We start from the raw sequence: 19,249 nt of genomic DNA, 5'->3' as shown, positions 1-19,249 counted from the left end.
CTTTAATAAATCTCCAAATGTTTGGATGATCTACGGAAATCTGTTGTTCAAACCCTCGATGCAATCCTTCTATGGAATTGTTTGTTTTTGGTAAAATTTCTTGGACCCATCATAACAATTTCACAGATCATGTGAAAATAAGGGCAAACGATGTTGTCTACCTCTTTGTGGACGCCTGATCCAGGTATCTTCAAAATAATCAATTACTGACTGGGCTTTTGCTGTCAACACATCTTGCTCGAAAATCGTTTCAAATGCCTCCACTGCGTCTGCAGTAGGAACGAATGTTAAGGCCAGCAATAATTGGAGCTTTAAAGCAAAATCTGAATCAGTTTCATATCTTCTTTTTAAACCGTCTGATTGGAGACATTGAGTGAAATGGAAAAAGCAACCACAATGTCTCGAGTCGGGATATTCTTGTCTTATAGCACTTATCATACTTTGGATGTTTATTCCAAGTTCTAAACACGCCAGCGGTACAAGTGTGAAGGGAACATGGAATAAAAAATAGATATTATAATAATAGATTCATTAAGGACATAGCTAGGTCGAACACAATATAAGCAGTAATAACTATTTAAATAGCACGTACGTTACCATTTTAGTATATAGGGAACAAATATAAAGCAATAACTATTTAAATATATTTTTCGGTCAATTCTCTTTTCGGGCAATTGTTTATCTGCCAATTGTCTATTTGGGTAATTGTCCATTTGGGGAATTGTTTTCGGGGATTTGTCTTTCGGGAAACTGTTTTCGGGCAATTGTCCTAGATCCACAATTTACATAAACAAAAAATTGTTTGGTCTTTAATAGATGTATGATAATCATGATCAACGCCCACAAATAACAAAAAGGGAAAAATTGTTCCATCTTTATTTTTAACAACAACAAAGTATTTGCATGAAAATTATTTCCTTAATTTTACTTTATTCCTTCCTTCTCATTTCTCGTTCTTCTTCACTAAACATTTCAATACGTTTAACGCAGTTTCATTGGCATCTGCTCCCTTGTTCTTTGTGCACTCATCAACAACTTCACTAGCCTTGGCCTCATCCTTGGTCCAATGGCTTACATCTTGTTTTAGAACGGTTAGGTTTATATCACCATTTTAATTCTGTAATCCAGTTTTCTTGTTGATGCAAAAGATCGCTGCGCCTACTTTAGCGACATCTGCATCATCTTGCAATACCAGTTTTCTTGGATCGTTTGGCCCACCTAACACGCCACTAACGCATTCGTGGTAGGCAGTTATGATCTGGTATTTACGTTCTGTAGCCTAAAATAAATTCAATTCGATTTGTTAAGAATATATTTTATAATACGTAGTATTAACTATGGAAGTAGAAAGCCCAGTACAAATAAATGGAGAAAGATGAGGTACATTTAAATGGGATAAGGGAATTAAACAAGGATATGGACTAAGTCGTCTCTTGTTTATAATAGTCATGGATACCCTAATAAAAAAATACCCGAGATCAAACAAGAAACCTTCAATATATAGTAGGATATAAAAACTCAAATTCAATAAAGATCAACTCTCTCTAGTTTTAATCACAGACACATTAGAGAAAATGCAGAAACTAATAGATATTTGGCAAAAAGAGATACAGAATTTAAAAATGGAAACGAATCTCAATTAAACAAAACTTATTTTTTTTTTTTTTTTGTAAGCATTTATTAACAATCAGAATTACATATTCTATAAGCTAATTTGATAACAAGTACAATAACATATATCAATGTATTATTGTACACTAAAATGGCGTTATGAGGTACATCACCCAGCGGTTTCACCTCAGTTTCAGCGAAGATCTATGGGCCATAATCTTCGCAATCTTCTGTTGTTTAGTGGCTGCAGTAATGGTAATATTAATTGGTTGGGGTGGTCTTCCAATTTCTCGTGATGTCTGTTGGCTCTTTCTTGAATTACTGTGCTGACTAACGGGATGTTTAGGTCTGTATGAAGGGTTTGGTTGGAAATGTACCACGGGGCATTTGCGATGGTGCGTAGAATTTTTGATTGAGTTCTTTGGATAATTTTTGTGTTTGCTTTGCTGGCACAACTCCATAGTTCTATACCGTACGTCCATATAGGTTTGATGACTGTTTTATAAATCAGCAGTTTGTTCTCAATTGAGAGTCGAGATTTTCTACCTATAAGCCAATTTATTTCTTTCACTCTCAACTCAATTTGTTTCTTCTTCTTTAAAATGTGTTGTTTCCAGTTTAATTTAGAATCAAGATGAAGCCCCAGGTATTTGACGATGTTCTGTTGTGGTATGTTGACTTGATTAAGGCTAATATTTGGGCATTGGTCTTTCCTTAGTGTGAAAGTTATATGTGTTGACTTAGTTTCGTTAGCTTTTATCTTCCATTTCTTTAACCACTGTCATCTGAGTGTTTGATTTGCTGGCACAACTCCATAGTTCTATACCGTACGTCCATATAGGTTTGATGACTGTTTTATAAATCAGCAGTTTGTTCTCAATTGAGAGTCGAGATTTTCTACCTATAAGCCAATTTATTTCTTTCACTCTCAACTCAATTTGTTTCTTCTTCTTTAAAATGTGTTGTTTCCAGTTTAATTTAGAATCAAGATGAAGCCCCAGGTATTTGACGATGTTCTGTTGTGGTATGTTGACTTGATTAAGGCTAATATTTGGGCATTGGTCTTTCCTTAGTGTGAAAGTTATATGTGTTGACTTAGTTTCGTTAGCTTTTATCTTCCATTTCTTTAACCACTGTCATCTGAGTGTTTGATTTGCTGGCACAACTCCATAGTTCTATACCGTACGTCCATATAGGTTTGATGACTGTTTTATAAATCAGCAGTTTGTTCTCAATTGAGAGTCGAGATTTTCTACCTATAAGCCAATTTATTTCTTTCACTCTCAACTCAATTTGTTTCTTCTTCTTTAAAATGTGTTGTTTCCAGTTTAATTTAGAATCAAGATGAAGCCCCAGGTATTTGACGATGTTCTGTTGTGGTATGTTGACTTGATTAAGGCTAATATTTGGGCATTGGTCTTTCCTTAGTGTGAAAGTTATATGTGTTGACTTAGTTTCGTTAGCTTTTATCTTCCATTTCTTTAACCACTGTCCAATTTGGTCTAGGTGTTCTTGAAGTTTTAATACTGCAGCTCTTGGATCCTCTTCAGTTGCAAATATTGCTGTGTCATCAGCGAAAGTTCCAATGGTGGTTTGTGGAGAGGTTGGTAAATCGGATGTGTACAGTACATAAAGAAGTGGACCCAATATACTACCTTGTGGGACTCCTGATTGAATTTTGTTACGGTTTGATAGTTCATCCTCCACTTTAGTTTCAAATTCTCTGTGATTTAGATATGATTTTAGGGATTTTTTGATTTTATAAAGTAATCCTGGGTGCCATACCTTATCAAATGCTTGGATAATGTCCAGAAAGGCTGCTGTGCAATACTGTTTATTGTCCAAAGCTCTATTAATTACATTTGATATGCGATGGCATTGTTGCACTGTAGAATGACCTTGCCGGAATCCAGATTGGTGTTCTGGGATCCAGTTTTGGAATTCTAGGTCGCTCATAATTCTTTTAAGTAACAGCTTTTCAAGAAGTTTTGACATTATTGGCAGTAGACTTATTGGGCGGTATGATGAAACATCCGTTAAAGATTTATCAGGTTTCGGTATCATAATTACTTGGGCAATTTTTAGTGATATAGGCCAATAATTAAGCCTTAAGATTGCATTTAATATGTACAATAACTTCATTATACCTTTTTTAGGAAGTTGTTTTAGCATTGTTGCTGTTATGAGATCAGTGCCTGGTGCCTTCTTTTCATTCAAATGATTAATTTCATCTTTGATCTCCTTCGGTGTAATTAAAGTTAGTCGCTCTCGTTGATTAATTGGTAAGGCTAGTTCCTGCTCTACTTCTTGTACTTGGTCATTGTCGTGTGGCTTGAAGACTTCAGTTAGATGTTCAGCAAATAAATCAGCTTTTTTTTGTTGCTTTTTGCCCATGGTCCTGGTGGTAATGAGTTTTTCCGAATTGGAGGTGAAGTATTTATTGGTTTATTTTTGTTTTTGATTGGTTTCCAGATAGAGTTATCTTGACGCGAAAGGTTTGATACATAGTTTTCAAATGAGTTGTTTCTCATCTGTTCTAGAGCTGTTTTTAAGTTTCTTGTTTTGTTATTATAAATTGTCCTGTCGTCTGGTCTGTGAGTTCTTTGCCAAATTGATCTGGCTTTTCGTTTTTCTGCTACTAGTCTTTTTATTTCAAGAGGAATGTTGGTTGAAAATTTTTTTTGTCCAGGTTGAGGGGTAGACTGTTTGGCAGCATTTTGAAGTAAGTTGATTAGATTATTAGTTTCTGTTTCTATTTGTTCGGGAGTTTGCAATATCACTAGTAGATTTACTTCCTGTTCTATGATTAGCCGGTATGTGTCCCAGTTTGTTTTGAAGTTATGCAGTCGAGGTGTTGGTTTTTTGATTATCACCGTTGTGCTAATTGTGGCAATTATGGGACTATGATCTGATGATAAATCAAAACTTGGTACTACATCTGTATATGATTGAGATATTCCGTTTGTAATAAAGAAATCCAATAGGTCTGGTGTTTTATTTGGATCGGTTGGCCAATATGTCGGTGATCCCGTCGATAGGAATGAGTAGCTTTTATCCTGGATAACTTTTGCTAGCTCTCTGCCTTTGGTGGTTGTTAGGCGTGAACCCCATAGCGTATGTTTACAGTTGTAATCTCCACCTGCTATAAATTTTGGCCCTAGAGTTTCGAAAAAGGGTAGAAGATATTCTTTTGCAAGTCTATGCCTGGGCGGACAATAAATTGCTGTGACAGTTATATCATATGGAAGAGTTTGTATTTTTATCGATGTTGCTTGAATGTGATTTGTTTCGTATTTTAGCATTTCATAATGTTTTATAGTTTCTCTTATCAATATGGCTGAACCTCCGTGGGCTGTACCATCTGGGTGATTTGTGTAATATAATTTATACTTAGGTATCTTGAAGTAGGTTCTGTCTGTAAAATGGGTTTCACTTACTAGTAGTATGTCAATGAAATTTTGTTCCAGAAATAGTTTTATATCTTCTTTATGATTAGGAAGACCATTGGCATTCCATTGGGCAATTCTTATGAACTTTGACATTGTTAGTTTATTTTATTTACTAGCATGGAAATCATGTTGAGCACCATACTGTTTTGTTGCATTAGCTGGTTAAATAAATTTTTAAACTCTTCTAGAAATTTGGTAAGTATACTCGCTGTATCTTCGTTATTGTTCTGATTATTTGCTGCAGCTTGAGCGTAACTTTCATACTGATTCTGAATCCTGGGTTGTGTATATATTCTGGGTTGTGTATGTATTTGATTTATTGCTGGATTTAATACGTTTCCTCTGTTATGATACCTGTTATTAATATTATAAATTTTTTGGTAATATTCACATCCTTTATAATTTGCGGGGTGATCCCCACCACATAATGCACATTTTGCTGGAGTTTCTCTAGTCTTCTTACAAGTTGTGGTATTGTGGGCTCCTCCGCATTTGACGCATACAAATGGTTTATTGCAATATGACTTGGAGTGACCGTACGATTGGCATCTCATGCATTGTATTATGCGATTTTTGGTTGTTCGGGGAGGTTCAATTTCAATAACTCTATTCTGTAGCCCCCTTAAGTTATAAATATCTTTGTTATTTGCTGCCGGTTCGAGATCCACGAAGAACAAATTAAGTGGCTCTTTAGTAATTCTGTGTTGTGCATTTATTATATTTCGAACTTTATGACCCAGTTTTAGGAGTTCGTTTTTTATATCCTCGGTGTTAGTAGAGTGGTGAAGGTATTTTATTACAACTCTATAGGCTCGATCCTGTTTTAACTGATATGTATGGTGATAAATGTTATGTTCATTAAAATATCTAACCATTTTTCTATATGTATCTGACGTGCCACAACTTAATTTTACGACATTGTTAGTTAAACTTTTTGTATGATATTCTTTCCTTTCTGCTACATCCTTAATTTTTTGTACCATTTTTTGATAGTCTTGTACACCGTGTATGAAAATTGGTGGAGGGTTTGCTGTGTTGTTCTCCTTGGGAGGGATTACTTCATTTTCTAGCGCTTCAAATCTATTTTCTGTTACAATAATATTTGTACTGTTTGCATTGTCTGTTGTTTTTCTGATTTTTCTTCTTTTTGAGCTTCTAATTTCTTGCCAATCGTTGCTGCTAGCTGGTTCGTTGTTTTCTTCCTCTTCTTCACTGGTGGATGGCAATCGTTGTAATTGATAATTTGAAGCAGAACTATGATGTGTGATCGGCACTAGTGGAATTTGTGTCTGTGGTAGTGGAGGGTACAAGTTAGGTGGCATTGGTTTAGTTGGTGCTGGTTGCGACATCGATATTAGATATGGCGTGGTTTGTACATTCATGGCTAGTTGCCCTTGTGTGTTGACTTGTTGATACATTTGTGGGTTGGTTATTGAATTATTACTAAACTCTGTATTTATCCCGGATGGAAACATATTTTAAAAAATATGTTTATCATCATTTGCGTACCTGTGTATTAGTTTTCCTGGACTGGGCTTGTCACAGTCCCGAACAGGGTGTTTTTTTGCTGTACTAAATTACTTCGATATGACGATACAAGAATGGACTGAACAAATTTTATCTACGTTAAATAATCTGTGGTTAAATCACAAAATTCGAAGAGAAACTTTGAATTACGTATTTAAACTTTGACAGTTATTTTGACAAACAAAACTTATGATAATAAATAAAGATGAGAAAAAAAGAAATACTAATATAATAGCGTTGATTGATATTATATTAGGTATCAATATTATATTATAATATTTCAATCAATGATAATAGTAAGGGAACAAGTAATAGAACAAATATCTACTTTTGAATATTTGGGAAATATAACAACATATGATGGGAAAACAGACGTGGCAATAAGTAATAAACCGAAGAACGCTACTAACGTGTACTTCTCTTTAAATAATACAATCTTTGTAAAGTCAGAAGTAGACAACAAAACTAAACTCAAAGTATATAACAGCATACGAAATCCGATAATGACATATGGGGTAGAAATATGGATTGTGCAAAAGAAACACGAATCAATGATAAATGCGACCGAGATGATACATGAGAAGAATAGCTGCTAGAAGTTGCGAAGAGTTATGAAGTTTGATATATTCAGAAATGAATAAGGAGAGAGCTGGAACAAGAATCGATAATGAGGAAGATCGAAAACAAACAATTGAGCTGGTTTGGCCACATACAACGAATAGAGCAAAAAATACTAACAAAAAAGGTACATGATGCCAAAATGGGAAACAAAAGAAAAGAGGGAAGGCCTAGGAAGACATGAATGGACCAGATCCAGGGTATAGCTGAAATGAGTCACATGAGTATAAGAAACATGAAGAACCTGGCCACCAATAGAAGCGCATGGAAGAAATGGATAAGAGACGGAACTCGACATCCGACGCCCTAAAGGGCACTAAGGATTAGGAAAAAGAATTATTAATTGTAGTACTATAAGTTCCTCTAGGAATAATCAAAACGATCGAAAATATCTACTAGAAAAACATAATAAAATTAAAAGTAGACGAAGAAATAACTGACCTAATTGAAGTTGTCAATGAGATAGAAGAGGGGGATTCTCTGAGTTTTTTTATTGTTTAACCTGATCACGGATTAAATAATAATAAAAAATGTAGGAACTAATTCAAGTTGATGATGATGATGATTTACAGATGCTTAGAACGTATGCTGCACCAATTTAATATAACCGCCACAAAATGTAACATTTTAATTTCTAAAAAAAAGACAAAATTCATATTTAAATGTAAATTAGAGATCGAGTGTAGGGTAATAGAACACGAGATGGAGATTAAATGTTTGGCGTCATATTAAGCCGAATATCAATAAAAATTTATGTTGTACGTTGTATTTGACACAAATTTGCTCGTGTGAGTTGAAATTTTTGTTGATGTGGACTGTGCGCCGCAAGGATTTATGCAAAAATATTTTCGTGACGAACAACGCATGCTGTCGGTCGTGCTGTCGGGTTTTCAGTCGACTTCAAAGAAATTTTCGCCGTACATCAGTGTTAATGTGGACTTGATTATCCACGGCGGTGCAACAAACAAAATAAATATTTACGTCGTAAACATACTTGACCAGATTTAAATTTGTGCCGCAAATATTTTTTCCGCATTTTAAAATACAACACACACAATAGGGAACTTGCAGATTTTTTTATTACATAATAATGTTCAGTTTTGTATAAAAATGAGATTTCCAAAATTTCACGCTTTAAAAACTCATAATAACTTAGAAGTACAAATTTAAATTCTTCTGTATCTTAAAATAGTTCAAATGACCCGTGACGTCACAGAGTTTAACTATATGGTTCCGTTTATGGTTATATTTGGATATCTTCTTCTTCTTCTTTAGTTTTTTGGCCTCCACCTACTTGGCTATTTGGCCAGCTCGTCGTCGCGTAATATAGGAAAAATATTTATATTCTAATGACATTTATCGTATGTCATTGTAATAATATATACTAGTTTGTAAAGACTGAAATAGTTTTGTACACACTTATGACAACAGGTAAAAGGGGGAGAAATGTACTTTTGAAGTGTGTAAAATTAATAATTCTTAGCTGAGCGCGTTCGGCTTATAAAGCCATCTTCGGAGCTATGGTCAAAAAGGTCAAAATACCACTATGAAGAGAGATGGGTTCCATTTATGACATGAAATACTTCTGTTTCTTATGTAGTTTTTTATTGGTTGGAAAAAACCTTGTCTGTCTGTTTAAAAAATATACTGTTGGTTATTTTTGTATATTTTGCATATTTGTATATAATTTGCATATTGAACAATTTTTTAAACAGACAGACAAGGTTTTTTCCAACCAATAAAAAACTACATAAGAAACAGAAGTATTTCATATCATAAATGGAACCCATCTCTCTACATAGTGGTATTTTGACCTTTTTGACCATAGCTCCGAAGATGGCTTTATAAGCCGAAAGCGCTCAGCTAAGAATTATTAATTTTACACACTTCAAAAGTACACTTCTCCCCCTTTTACCTGATATACTAGTTTGTTGAGATTGGAGTTTGATACAGTTTTTGAAGGAAACTAAAAAGGTTTACTATGAAAAATAAAACCATTTTGTAAAAGTACAAGTTTTCTATGAATAGTTCAAATGATCAAAGACACTTGTACCATCAACATAATCGTATTTTCCACTGACGTTTATATTGTCTCATGCAAAATTATATACAATTTTGTTTACGGATGTAAACATATAACCCCGTGACGTCACGACGCGTTTTGGGCTGGCTGGTATAATTTGAATTTTTAATCGTCTTTAGGGGCCAAACGAAAGACAAACAAAACTTTTTTATCTTTGATACATGTTTTAAATTATGTTCTGTTGTGATTTATAACATTTTTTTCGAATTTAAAATTTTATGCAAATTCCCTATTTTCTATTGATTTGGATCCGCATTTCCTATGGAAAGCTCGAAATATAATAGAAAAAATAAGTAAATAATCACCCTATCTAGCTACAAAAACCTTGATATAGAAGTGGAAAAACAAGTAAATAGCCGCAGATTGCCTGAATAAAACAGTACGACATATAAAATTGCGTTAAACAATTGTCTCCATTAGTTAAGCAATGAATCCACACTCTAAAAAGCTACAATCTACCTAAAGAATTAAGTATCAATACCACACCAATCAGAAAGATCGTTGGACAATGGGCAAAAAATAATGCAGTAATGAGGCTACGAAAAACCTACTACTACCAACTTGTCTTAGCACGATCGAACTTTGAATGAACAAATGGAAAATAAAAGTAAAGGAAGCTAAATTCAAATAAACGTTTACAATTAAATAAACGTTCACAATATTACAGTGATAAATATGTTCAATTGTACACTTGAGTCCAGCGTTCTTTACCCGTGCGTCATCATTTAAACCATACGAAATAAGTTAGAAATTTACTAAACGCAACAGCAAGTGACAGTAAGTAGCTAATGCTCCGATCACGGGTTAAAATTTGACGTTATCAAATCAATAAAATGTTAAATGTAAGTTTTGCTTTAAACTTTTGGTGCAGAATTACAGCTACATTTGAAGTAGCTTAACAAATTCTTTTAATAATCATTTAGGCAATTGATTATGTACTATAGAAAGGAACTACAACGTTAACGAGGTTTTATTATTTCATATGGTTAATGAATCTCTATATATGAAAAAACCGCGGAGTGCTACCATTTAAAGGGGTGCGTTTTTGAGTAATGGGTGAATTAGTCCCTGGGCACAGGTTACATTAGGGTGAGTGCTATGCACTTTTGGTACAAACACGTCTACATAAAAATTGTTCCTGGTTAAATTTCCTATCTAAATATAAGTTTTTAAAGTCAAAAAACCTTTTTTTACAAAAATATATTCAAAAGAAAAAGCACAAAGGAACCCAAAAGAAAGAAATTTTGTTTTTTGTCCCATAACTTTTGTCCACGGCAATATAGGTATAGACATTTCTTCACAGAAGAAAAACTTACATATTTTGTCTTTAAAATGATTTTGGTAGAGGTAATTAGGATTTACAGTTTTCGAAATATGATTTTTCAAAATTTGCCACTCACAGCAATTTTGGGCAATTTTCGTTGTTATTTCGCAAATATTGTTCTGCAACTTTTTTCTACGTAACTTTAGGCATATGCAATAGTACATGTAAGAGGAATAGAAATCAATTACCTTTAAAATATTCTACTGTATAATGTTGTACGACTTCTTTTAAAGAGGTTATCTTTTTCAAGACTTTATACTTTTAACGAGTTTTTATATTTTTTACCATTATTTTTAAAATTACCCATTATAACTTTTTTTTCTGCATTTAGGTATATATTATATAATAAAAAAGATAGCTTATTCTGTTTACTTTAAAATGGTGTATTATAAAAAATTCTAGGATTATTTTTGAATAAGATATGCTTTTTTCAAATGTAATAAGTACTTGCAACGATTTTTGATTTTAGGATTATTTTTTAAATTCCCCATTATAACTTTTTTATGTGATTGTGTGTTATGATTGAATCTTATTTTTTATAGGTAATACTTTGGATCCACTTGACTCGGCCGGCAAACTTCAAAATATGGATTAATTCCAATATTTACTGTCAAAGCTCCTGCACCACAAGTTTTGCTTGAAAAAATAGCATGTAAATGTACCAAAGGATGTACAAAAAACTGCGGTTGTAGGAAGATAGGAATTAGTTGTTCAATATTCTGCAAAAGGTTGAATGTGCATGGGTACTAATTGTGAGAACTCTCAGATAACTGAGGTGTCAGAGAAAGTTATTGAAGCTAATAATAACGAAGAGATGGACTTTGATTTTGAAAATTTTTTAAATGTCAACGTTTAAATAATTTTAACTAAAGTGGTGTTTTCTAAGGCTAATGTTTATGTATTTTTTGTAAAAGAAATAATATTAAATAATAGAGGTAAAAAAATATCAAAGAATCACTCGGTTTCCATTACATATTTAAATATAGATGATACACCATTTTAAAGAACAGAAAGTAAGCCCTCTTTATTGAGCAATATATAGTATATTCATGTACAAGAAAAAAAAGTTATAATGATAAATTTCAAAAATAACCGTAAAAAATGTAAAAAATAATATTTTTTTATATTAGGTATTATATAATATATAATATACATATAATATATTATATAATAATATTATTTTATTTGTATATTATATTATAAAAAATCGTTAAAAGTATAAAACCTTGAAAAACTTTAATCTCTTTAAAAAAGTCGTACAAGATATACAGTAGACCATTTTTAAGGTAATAGATTTCTATTCCTATTACGTGTACCATTGCATATACCTAGAGTTACGTAGAAAATAGTTACAGAACAGTATTTGCGAAATAACAAGGAAAATTGCCCAAAATTGCTGTGAGTGGCGAACTTTGAAAAATCATATTTCGAAAACTATAAATCTTAAGTACCTCTACTAAACAACATTTTAAAGAAGAAATATGTAGGTTTTTTTTCTGTAAAGAAATATCTATACCTATATCCTCGTGGACAAAAGTTATGGGACAAAAAACAAAATTTCTTTCTTTTAGGTTTCTTTGTGCTTTTTCTTTTGAATATATTTTTGTAAAAAAAAGTATCATTGACTTTAAAAAGTGATATTTAGATAGGAAATTTAACCAGGAACAATTTTAATGTAGATATGTTTGTACCAAAAGTGCATAGAACTCACCCTAATGTACATGTGCCCAGGGACTAATTCACCCATTTCTCAAAATCGCACCCTTTTAAATGGTATCACTCCAAGGTTTTTTCATGTATAGATGTCTATTGACCAAATGAAATAATAAAACCCCGTTAACGTTGTAGTTCCTTTTAGCTATTTTATTTTGAATATAATCAATAGTCTAATTAGTGATAGTGATTAATAACTAAATAAACAATTTATAAAAAAAATCAATATTTTCGTTTTGTCATTTCATTCACTTTGGCGGAACCTTAACACAACCTTATATTCTTATTCCTTAACTGTCACTTAAAAAAACTTCCTAAACAAAATAAAATACACTTTTACCATAAAATTTCAAACTCCAATATAAAATTAGTTGTGAAAAAACTGTTTGTGTAAAATAATAAACTTCAAAATGCAAAAATTCGACAAACAAACAGCAAAAAATTCAACAGATTGACAGCCACAAAAGTAAACAAACCTGAAACGTCACAAAAAATTTGAAAGCATTCCTACGCGTGTTTTTTGTATCTATCTCGTTTTAATATACTGAGACTAGAGCATTCATAAAAATAACATTTGTTTTTACTTAATAAGAGGCGGTAGCTGGTTTGTATTTATTTTCATGCGTGGAAGAGAATGATGCTAAAGTATGTGTTTTATTTCGCCAGGTATTAATGACGCACGGGTAAAGATTCGTGGACTCAAGTGTAGTATAGGAGACTAATATATAAGGTATTTTCTCGATGGAGAAATGTCTTTAATAATTTTAACTATTTATAATGGGAAATAAGCCACAATATTATTAAAAAATGATTTTTATTAACGTTTCGACGCCCAAATCGGGTGCCGTTGTCAAAATACAAAATACTACTAACAGAAACAAAAATGTTGTTGCTTAGTAAAAAAATTCTTCTAATAATTTATTTAATTTGACTCATTTATATCGGCAATTCAGATACATATGATACATTTTAAAGTAGAAGACTTTAAAATGATATTGCCAATATTTATGAGTCAAATTAAATAAATTATTAGAAGAATTTTTTTACTAAGCAACAACATTTTTGTTTCTGTTAGTAGTATTTTGTATTTTGACAACGGCACCCGATTTGGGCGTCGAAACGTTATTAAAAATCATTTTTTAATAATATTGTGGCTTATTTCTCATTATAAATAGTTAAAATTGTAAAAATGCCACAAGAAAATAGCTTCAGAACAACATTAAGTCTTTAATAATATTCATCAAACAAAATTACTTATTGTTCCTCTGCTCTGAGAACAAATTGTAAATAAAGTGTTGGTAAAAAAATTGATAAAGAAAACTTAGAAATTACAATAGCAAACTTAAAAATATCTTACCAGAGCAACTGCTACAACAAGTGATAGAACTACTAAATACTTCATGTTAAATGATTCAATTAACATCAGCTATCTCATCCTTGTCTTTTTATATGTATATTTTGTCATTGACTTCTTGCCCCAAAAAAGTATTTTAAAAAAGAGATTTATAATAAAATGAAACAATATATCCTTTCTATAAAATTATCTCATACCAATATTTCCGTTATCGTATCTATTGAATAATAACCTTTATAACCCTATAAAGTAGGTTTTATATATCATGTATATTTTCCAATTATGGCATAATAGTCTAGTAAAATAAAATTACACTACATGTAAATCAAAATGTAAATTCGTACAGGTTGAAACAAATTTTATATCAAAGTTTAGGTGGGTACAAAAGATATTTTCAAGAAAGTATCCAAATCATACAAGGGGATCATTGTTTAAATAATTAAAAAGGGGTCATTTTTGCAAAAAAATTACTTTTTTAACTGCGGAGGTCATTTAGTTACTAATGAAGGTATATAGGATTATTTTCTGCAAAGCTGAAGGGTAAATCTTTCACATAAGACTTACCAAATTAAATTTGACCCCCTATTTATTTAATTAATTATACATAAAACTTAAAAAACAAATTTGCAAAAAAATATTTTTAGCGTTTTAAATAAGCACTATAAAATATCCTATTTTACAGGAGAAGTTGTGCTATGTTATCAGTGTTAACCAAAAAAAAATTGGTTCAAAAATATTTAATATTTTTTGAGATATTGCATTTGTTTATTAAATGTTACTCTATTTTCAATTGCAAAAACGCGGTTGTTGCCAAAGAAATATTCACCTGTATTAAATTTTATTATTTTTATTTTTATGTATATTTTCGATAAATGTATTGATAAATTCAAATTTCAATTAAACTTCCCCCTAAAATGGAATTTGAAAATTATTCAAATTTGTTTATAATTTGTTTTACTAATAACGTCGAGGGGATTAAATATTTGGAATGCTGTTTCGATAATTGGATTCCTGGGAATTTTTCACTAATTAAAAAATTTTTTTTGTCTTTTTCCTCTTCTTTTTTTTTCTTGGAGGTATATTACCACGGGCCCTTTTAGGGTCAAGTTTCATTAAGAATGTCGAATCTCTAAGTTGTAGATTCTAGACCTAAAAATATTAAGATTTAACTAAAATCTCTTAAATAAAATGTGGCTACTTACTGAGTTACAGAGTGTTTTATTTAAAAATTTAAAAATTATTTTTACCAAGAACTTTCAAACTATTTGACGTATCCTTATCATACGTAGCAGAAAGTGTGAGTACTATACAGTCTACTAAATTGTGAAAAATAAAAGTTTCTAGTTACTACCAGAGGCGTACGACAGGGGATAGTTACTGGTTGACCCTTCCCAAATTCTACGTCACTGAGGGAATTATTATTTTAGCGAAATTTTTCGATTCTCCATTACTTTCTATGTAAATAATATACTCTCTACTGGTAACGATTAAGTGATTAGTTTTCGAGATATTGGACGTTAAAAATGAAACGGCATAGTTATTTTGATTCATTCATTCATTCATTTTAAACTTCCAATATCTCTCAAACTGATGACTTTATTGATACCAATAAAGTTATTTACATACAAAGTATTGGAGAATCGAAAAATTTCGCTAAAATAGTAACTCACTCAGTGGCGTAGAATTTGGGAAGGGTCAATCATTCACTGTCCCCTGTCGTACGCCTCTGGCACCAGCTAGAAACGTTTATTAATCATAATTTAGTAGGGTGTATAATAGCTACACTTTCTGCCAAGTATGATAAGGATACGTCAAATAGTTTTAAAGTACTTGGTAACAATAATTTTTAAATTTTTAAATAAAACACCCTGTAACTCAGTAAGTAGCCACATTTTATTTAAGAGATTTTAGTTAAATCTTAATATTTTTAGGTCTAGAATCTACAACTCAGAGATTAGTCATTCTTAATAAAATTTAACCCTAAAAGGGCCCGTAGTAATATAACTCCAAGAAAAAAAAAGAAGAAGAAAAAACGATAAAAAATTTTGTTAATTAGTAAAAAATTCCCAGGAAGCCAATTATCGAAACGGCATTTTAAAATACTTAATCCCCGCGACGTTATTAAAAAAACAAATTATAAACCAATTTGAATAATTTTCAAATGCCATTTTAGGTGGGGAGTTTAATTGAAATTTGAATTTGTCAATACATTTATCGAAAGTATACATAAAAGTAAAAATAATAAAATTTAATACAGGTGAATATTTCTTTGGCAACAACCGCGTTTTTGCAATTGAAAATAGAGTAACATTTAAAAAACAAATGCAATATCTCAAAAAATATTAAATATTTTTGGACCAGTTTTTTTTTGGCTAATACCGATAGCATAGCGCAACTTCTCCTGTAAAACAGGATATTTTATAGTGCTTATTTAAAACGCTAAAAATATTTTTTGCAAATTTGTTTTTAAAGTTTTATGTATAATTATTTAAATAAATAGGGGGTCAAATTTAATTTAGTAAGTCTTATGTGAAAGATTTACCCTTCAACTTTGCAGAAAACAATCCTATATATCTTCATTAGTAACTGAATGACCTCCGCAGTTAAAAGAGTAATTTTTTTGCAAAAATGACCCCTTTTTAATTATTTAAACAATGATCCCCTTGTATGATTTGGATACTTTCTTGAAAATATCTTTTGTAACCACCTAAGCTTTGATATAAAATTTGTTTTAACCTGTACGAATTTACATTTTGACTTTTTTTTATTTTATTAGGCTATAATATTTACTTTGCATATTATACACTAATAGATATACAGGCAATAAATATTAAATATTTTCAAAAAAGGAATTATAAGCTTCGAGTTTTTCGTTTGTCTTTAATACCGTTTCTGCACATCATAACCGAATTGGTCCATTTGATGTAACTAAGGTTGTATGTATTTTATGATTGTATGATCTAATGTATTTAAATAATTTAAATACGAAGGCTTTTATCACAAATATAATAGGTACCTATATACATACAAAAAATGTATTATAGTCGATGTCAAACAATAAGGCTCGCACAATTTTCCCCTTGTTGCCATATTTTAAATTTGAAAATATAATATATAGGGAATAAACGACGTTTTCCTGCTAAACTTGACGGTAGCGAATAAACTAATATACGAGGAAAAATTTGTTGAATCTGTTTGCCGTCAAGTATGTAACAGTGGGTTATGATGTCATTAAATCTACGACTGCATGCCTAATTGTTTGTTCTATATTAGGCGTACTGGAGACAATTGGCTGCATAATCCGTCAGTAACTACTAGAGATAAACAATTTAATTCTGAAAATAGAACTAAAGATGACGATTTTCAAGTCTCAAAAACAGAAATAAAAAATATTACTTTTATAATCATGAAGTACCTAAATTTAAGCTCAAACCTTCTTCTATCAGGTCTAAATAAGAATTTTTGCCATATCTGATTCTAAAATATATTTTTTTAATTGTAAATAAGGAAGCTTCCTTTTGAGAAGACGGGCGATTAACAACTGGAAATCAATGTTTTAAAATGAAATAAGCTTTGAAATTAGATTTATTTATGTTTTTGAGCCTTAAAAAATGGCATCTTTCGTTCTATTTTCAGTTTTAAATTGGTTATATCTCGAAAACTGCCAATTTAAAAGAAAAATTATTTTTTAGAATGATCCAAAAAATCTAAAACAGTATCTACCTGGGTCAAATTTTTTTTAATATAAAAAAAGTTTTGTTTTAATTAATAAAATTAATTATAGTCATAACAAAGTTATATCGGGCACCTCTTGATTTTATAATTATTCACATCTAAATTATATATCCAATAATTCTAACAATAAAACACTGAAAACGTTAGTTTTCTATACTTCCACAAAATTTATTACAACTAAGTGACTACAGCTGTTTCGGCAGAGTGCCTTTCTCAAGTGATATAGTTTACAATGTGTTTGCCTTTTTAAGTCTTTAACTGAATAGGTTGAGGAGTGGGGAGCTGTTTGTCTCGAGTTGGTCATTCAGAATTATACCTGTATTTTTCAATTTATTAATTTCCATAGATTCTAAGAAAGATAGCTTAAGGCCTTTATTTTGAATATGCAGAATTTGAAACTCTTCATTGAAAGAATGATTATGATTTAGAAGGTGAAGTGCGTATGTAGAAGTGTCTGTTTTTCTATTGTTGAAAGCCCTTTTGTGTTCTGCTATCCGTTTGTCAAAGGTTCTGCCAGTTTGACCGATGTAAGTTTTCGGACAGTCACCACACGTTAGTTTGTACACACCACTCTGTAGTTGCTTCCTCTTTCGGCTTTTATTGTTCTTAATATATTTGCTTAAGTTGTTGTTAGTTCTGAAAGCTGGTGTTATTCCTTTCTTTTTTATGCATCTGGCTATTTTTGTTGTTATCTTGCCAGTGTATGTCAGAGAGCAGAAGGTACTGGGTTCTTTCTGTGGTGGTGGATACACTAATTTCAGGGTTTCTTATGGAGTTTTTGGTTTCAAATTTTGTTAACTGTTTGTTCGTTATAGCCAATGTTTACTGCTATTTGTTTAATGATGTTTAGTTCTATCTCGATTCTGTAGGTTGTAGAAGCCTCGGAGGTGTTACCAGAGAAGGCTCCCATTGTTTTCACTCTGGTAGGATGTAGAATGACATTTTTTGATGTTGTTTTTTGTGCTATTAGATTGAAAACATAGTTTCTTGATAGCAGTTGCCGCTAGGGCATCCCTGCCATTTTGTTCGTTGCAATCCGTGACTGCACGCCGAGGTTTGTCCTAGTTGGGTCAGAGAGAGCAGCATATGTGCCTCCTGAGGAGAGACTAATAAGTTTCGAAACCGGTAGAGGTGCTTGCTGCACTTTCTATTGAACTGGAATAATAATGCGGCTGTAGTTTCGTGTTGCAACGAAATTGAAAATAGTTATTCATTTTTGATTTATATTTACTCCCATTGGAGTACGAAGGGAACCATTCTCGTTGGAACTTTACCGCGCTGAGCAGATGGGACGTGAATTATAAATTGTAAAATTCCCTCATCTTTCTTAGTCTCAGCATCCCTTATGGCTTGCAAATTGTAGAAGCCTCGGAGGTGTTACCAGAGAAGGTTCCCATTGTTTTCACTCTGGTAGGATGTAGAATGACATTTTTTGATGTTGTTTTTTGTCCTATTAGATTGAAAACTTAGTTTTTTTTTAAACTATTTAGAAAAACGAGAACTGGTGCACTTATTTTTCTTGCAGAGATAAATCGATTTCCTCAATTGCGAAATTCTAGTACCGGTCCTATGCGTCCGTTTTGGGTAGGTCAACGGTTTTTTTATCGCATAATAGTTTTATCTTGCATTTTTAAGCATTTTTGACACTTGATGATTAAATTATGAGGTATTCTAGAACTAAAAGATACTCTTGCTTTAAGTAGGTAAATTTCACCATGTTTTTTTGAAAAATTTTTCACATTTTTTTCCAATGCAAAAAACGAAAAATTTTTAAATCTATTTTCGTAGAAAACGTTGAATCCTACCGACTTAAAGCTAGAGTGTATTTTAGTACT

At 31.5% G+C, this 19,249-nt stretch overlaps 1 protein-coding gene across 1 annotated transcript; it reads right to left on the bottom strand.

The window, feature by feature from the left end:
- Positions 1-862: 862 nt before the first annotated feature.
- On the bottom strand, positions 863-13,887 carry LOC114332974 (uncharacterized). The gene is made up of 2 exons (XM_028282779.2): positions 13,683-13,887; positions 863-1,279 (listed from the first exon to the last, which is right to left on the bottom strand). The coding sequence occupies exons 1-2, from the start codon at positions 13,746-13,748 to the stop codon at positions 1,112-1,114; spliced, it is 234 nt and encodes a 77-aa protein (XP_028138580.2). The 5' UTR covers positions 13,749-13,887; the 3' UTR covers positions 863-1,111.
- Between the last annotated feature and the right edge of the window lie 5,362 nt (positions 13,888-19,249).

Source organism: Diabrotica virgifera, chromosome 1 (assembly GCF_917563875.1).
Source record: "Diabrotica virgifera virgifera chromosome 1, PGI_DIABVI_V3a".
Classification (NCBI taxonomy): Eukaryota; Metazoa; Arthropoda; class Insecta; order Coleoptera; family Chrysomelidae; genus Diabrotica; species Diabrotica virgifera.
This window is presented reverse-complemented; position numbering and strand designations above follow the sequence as displayed.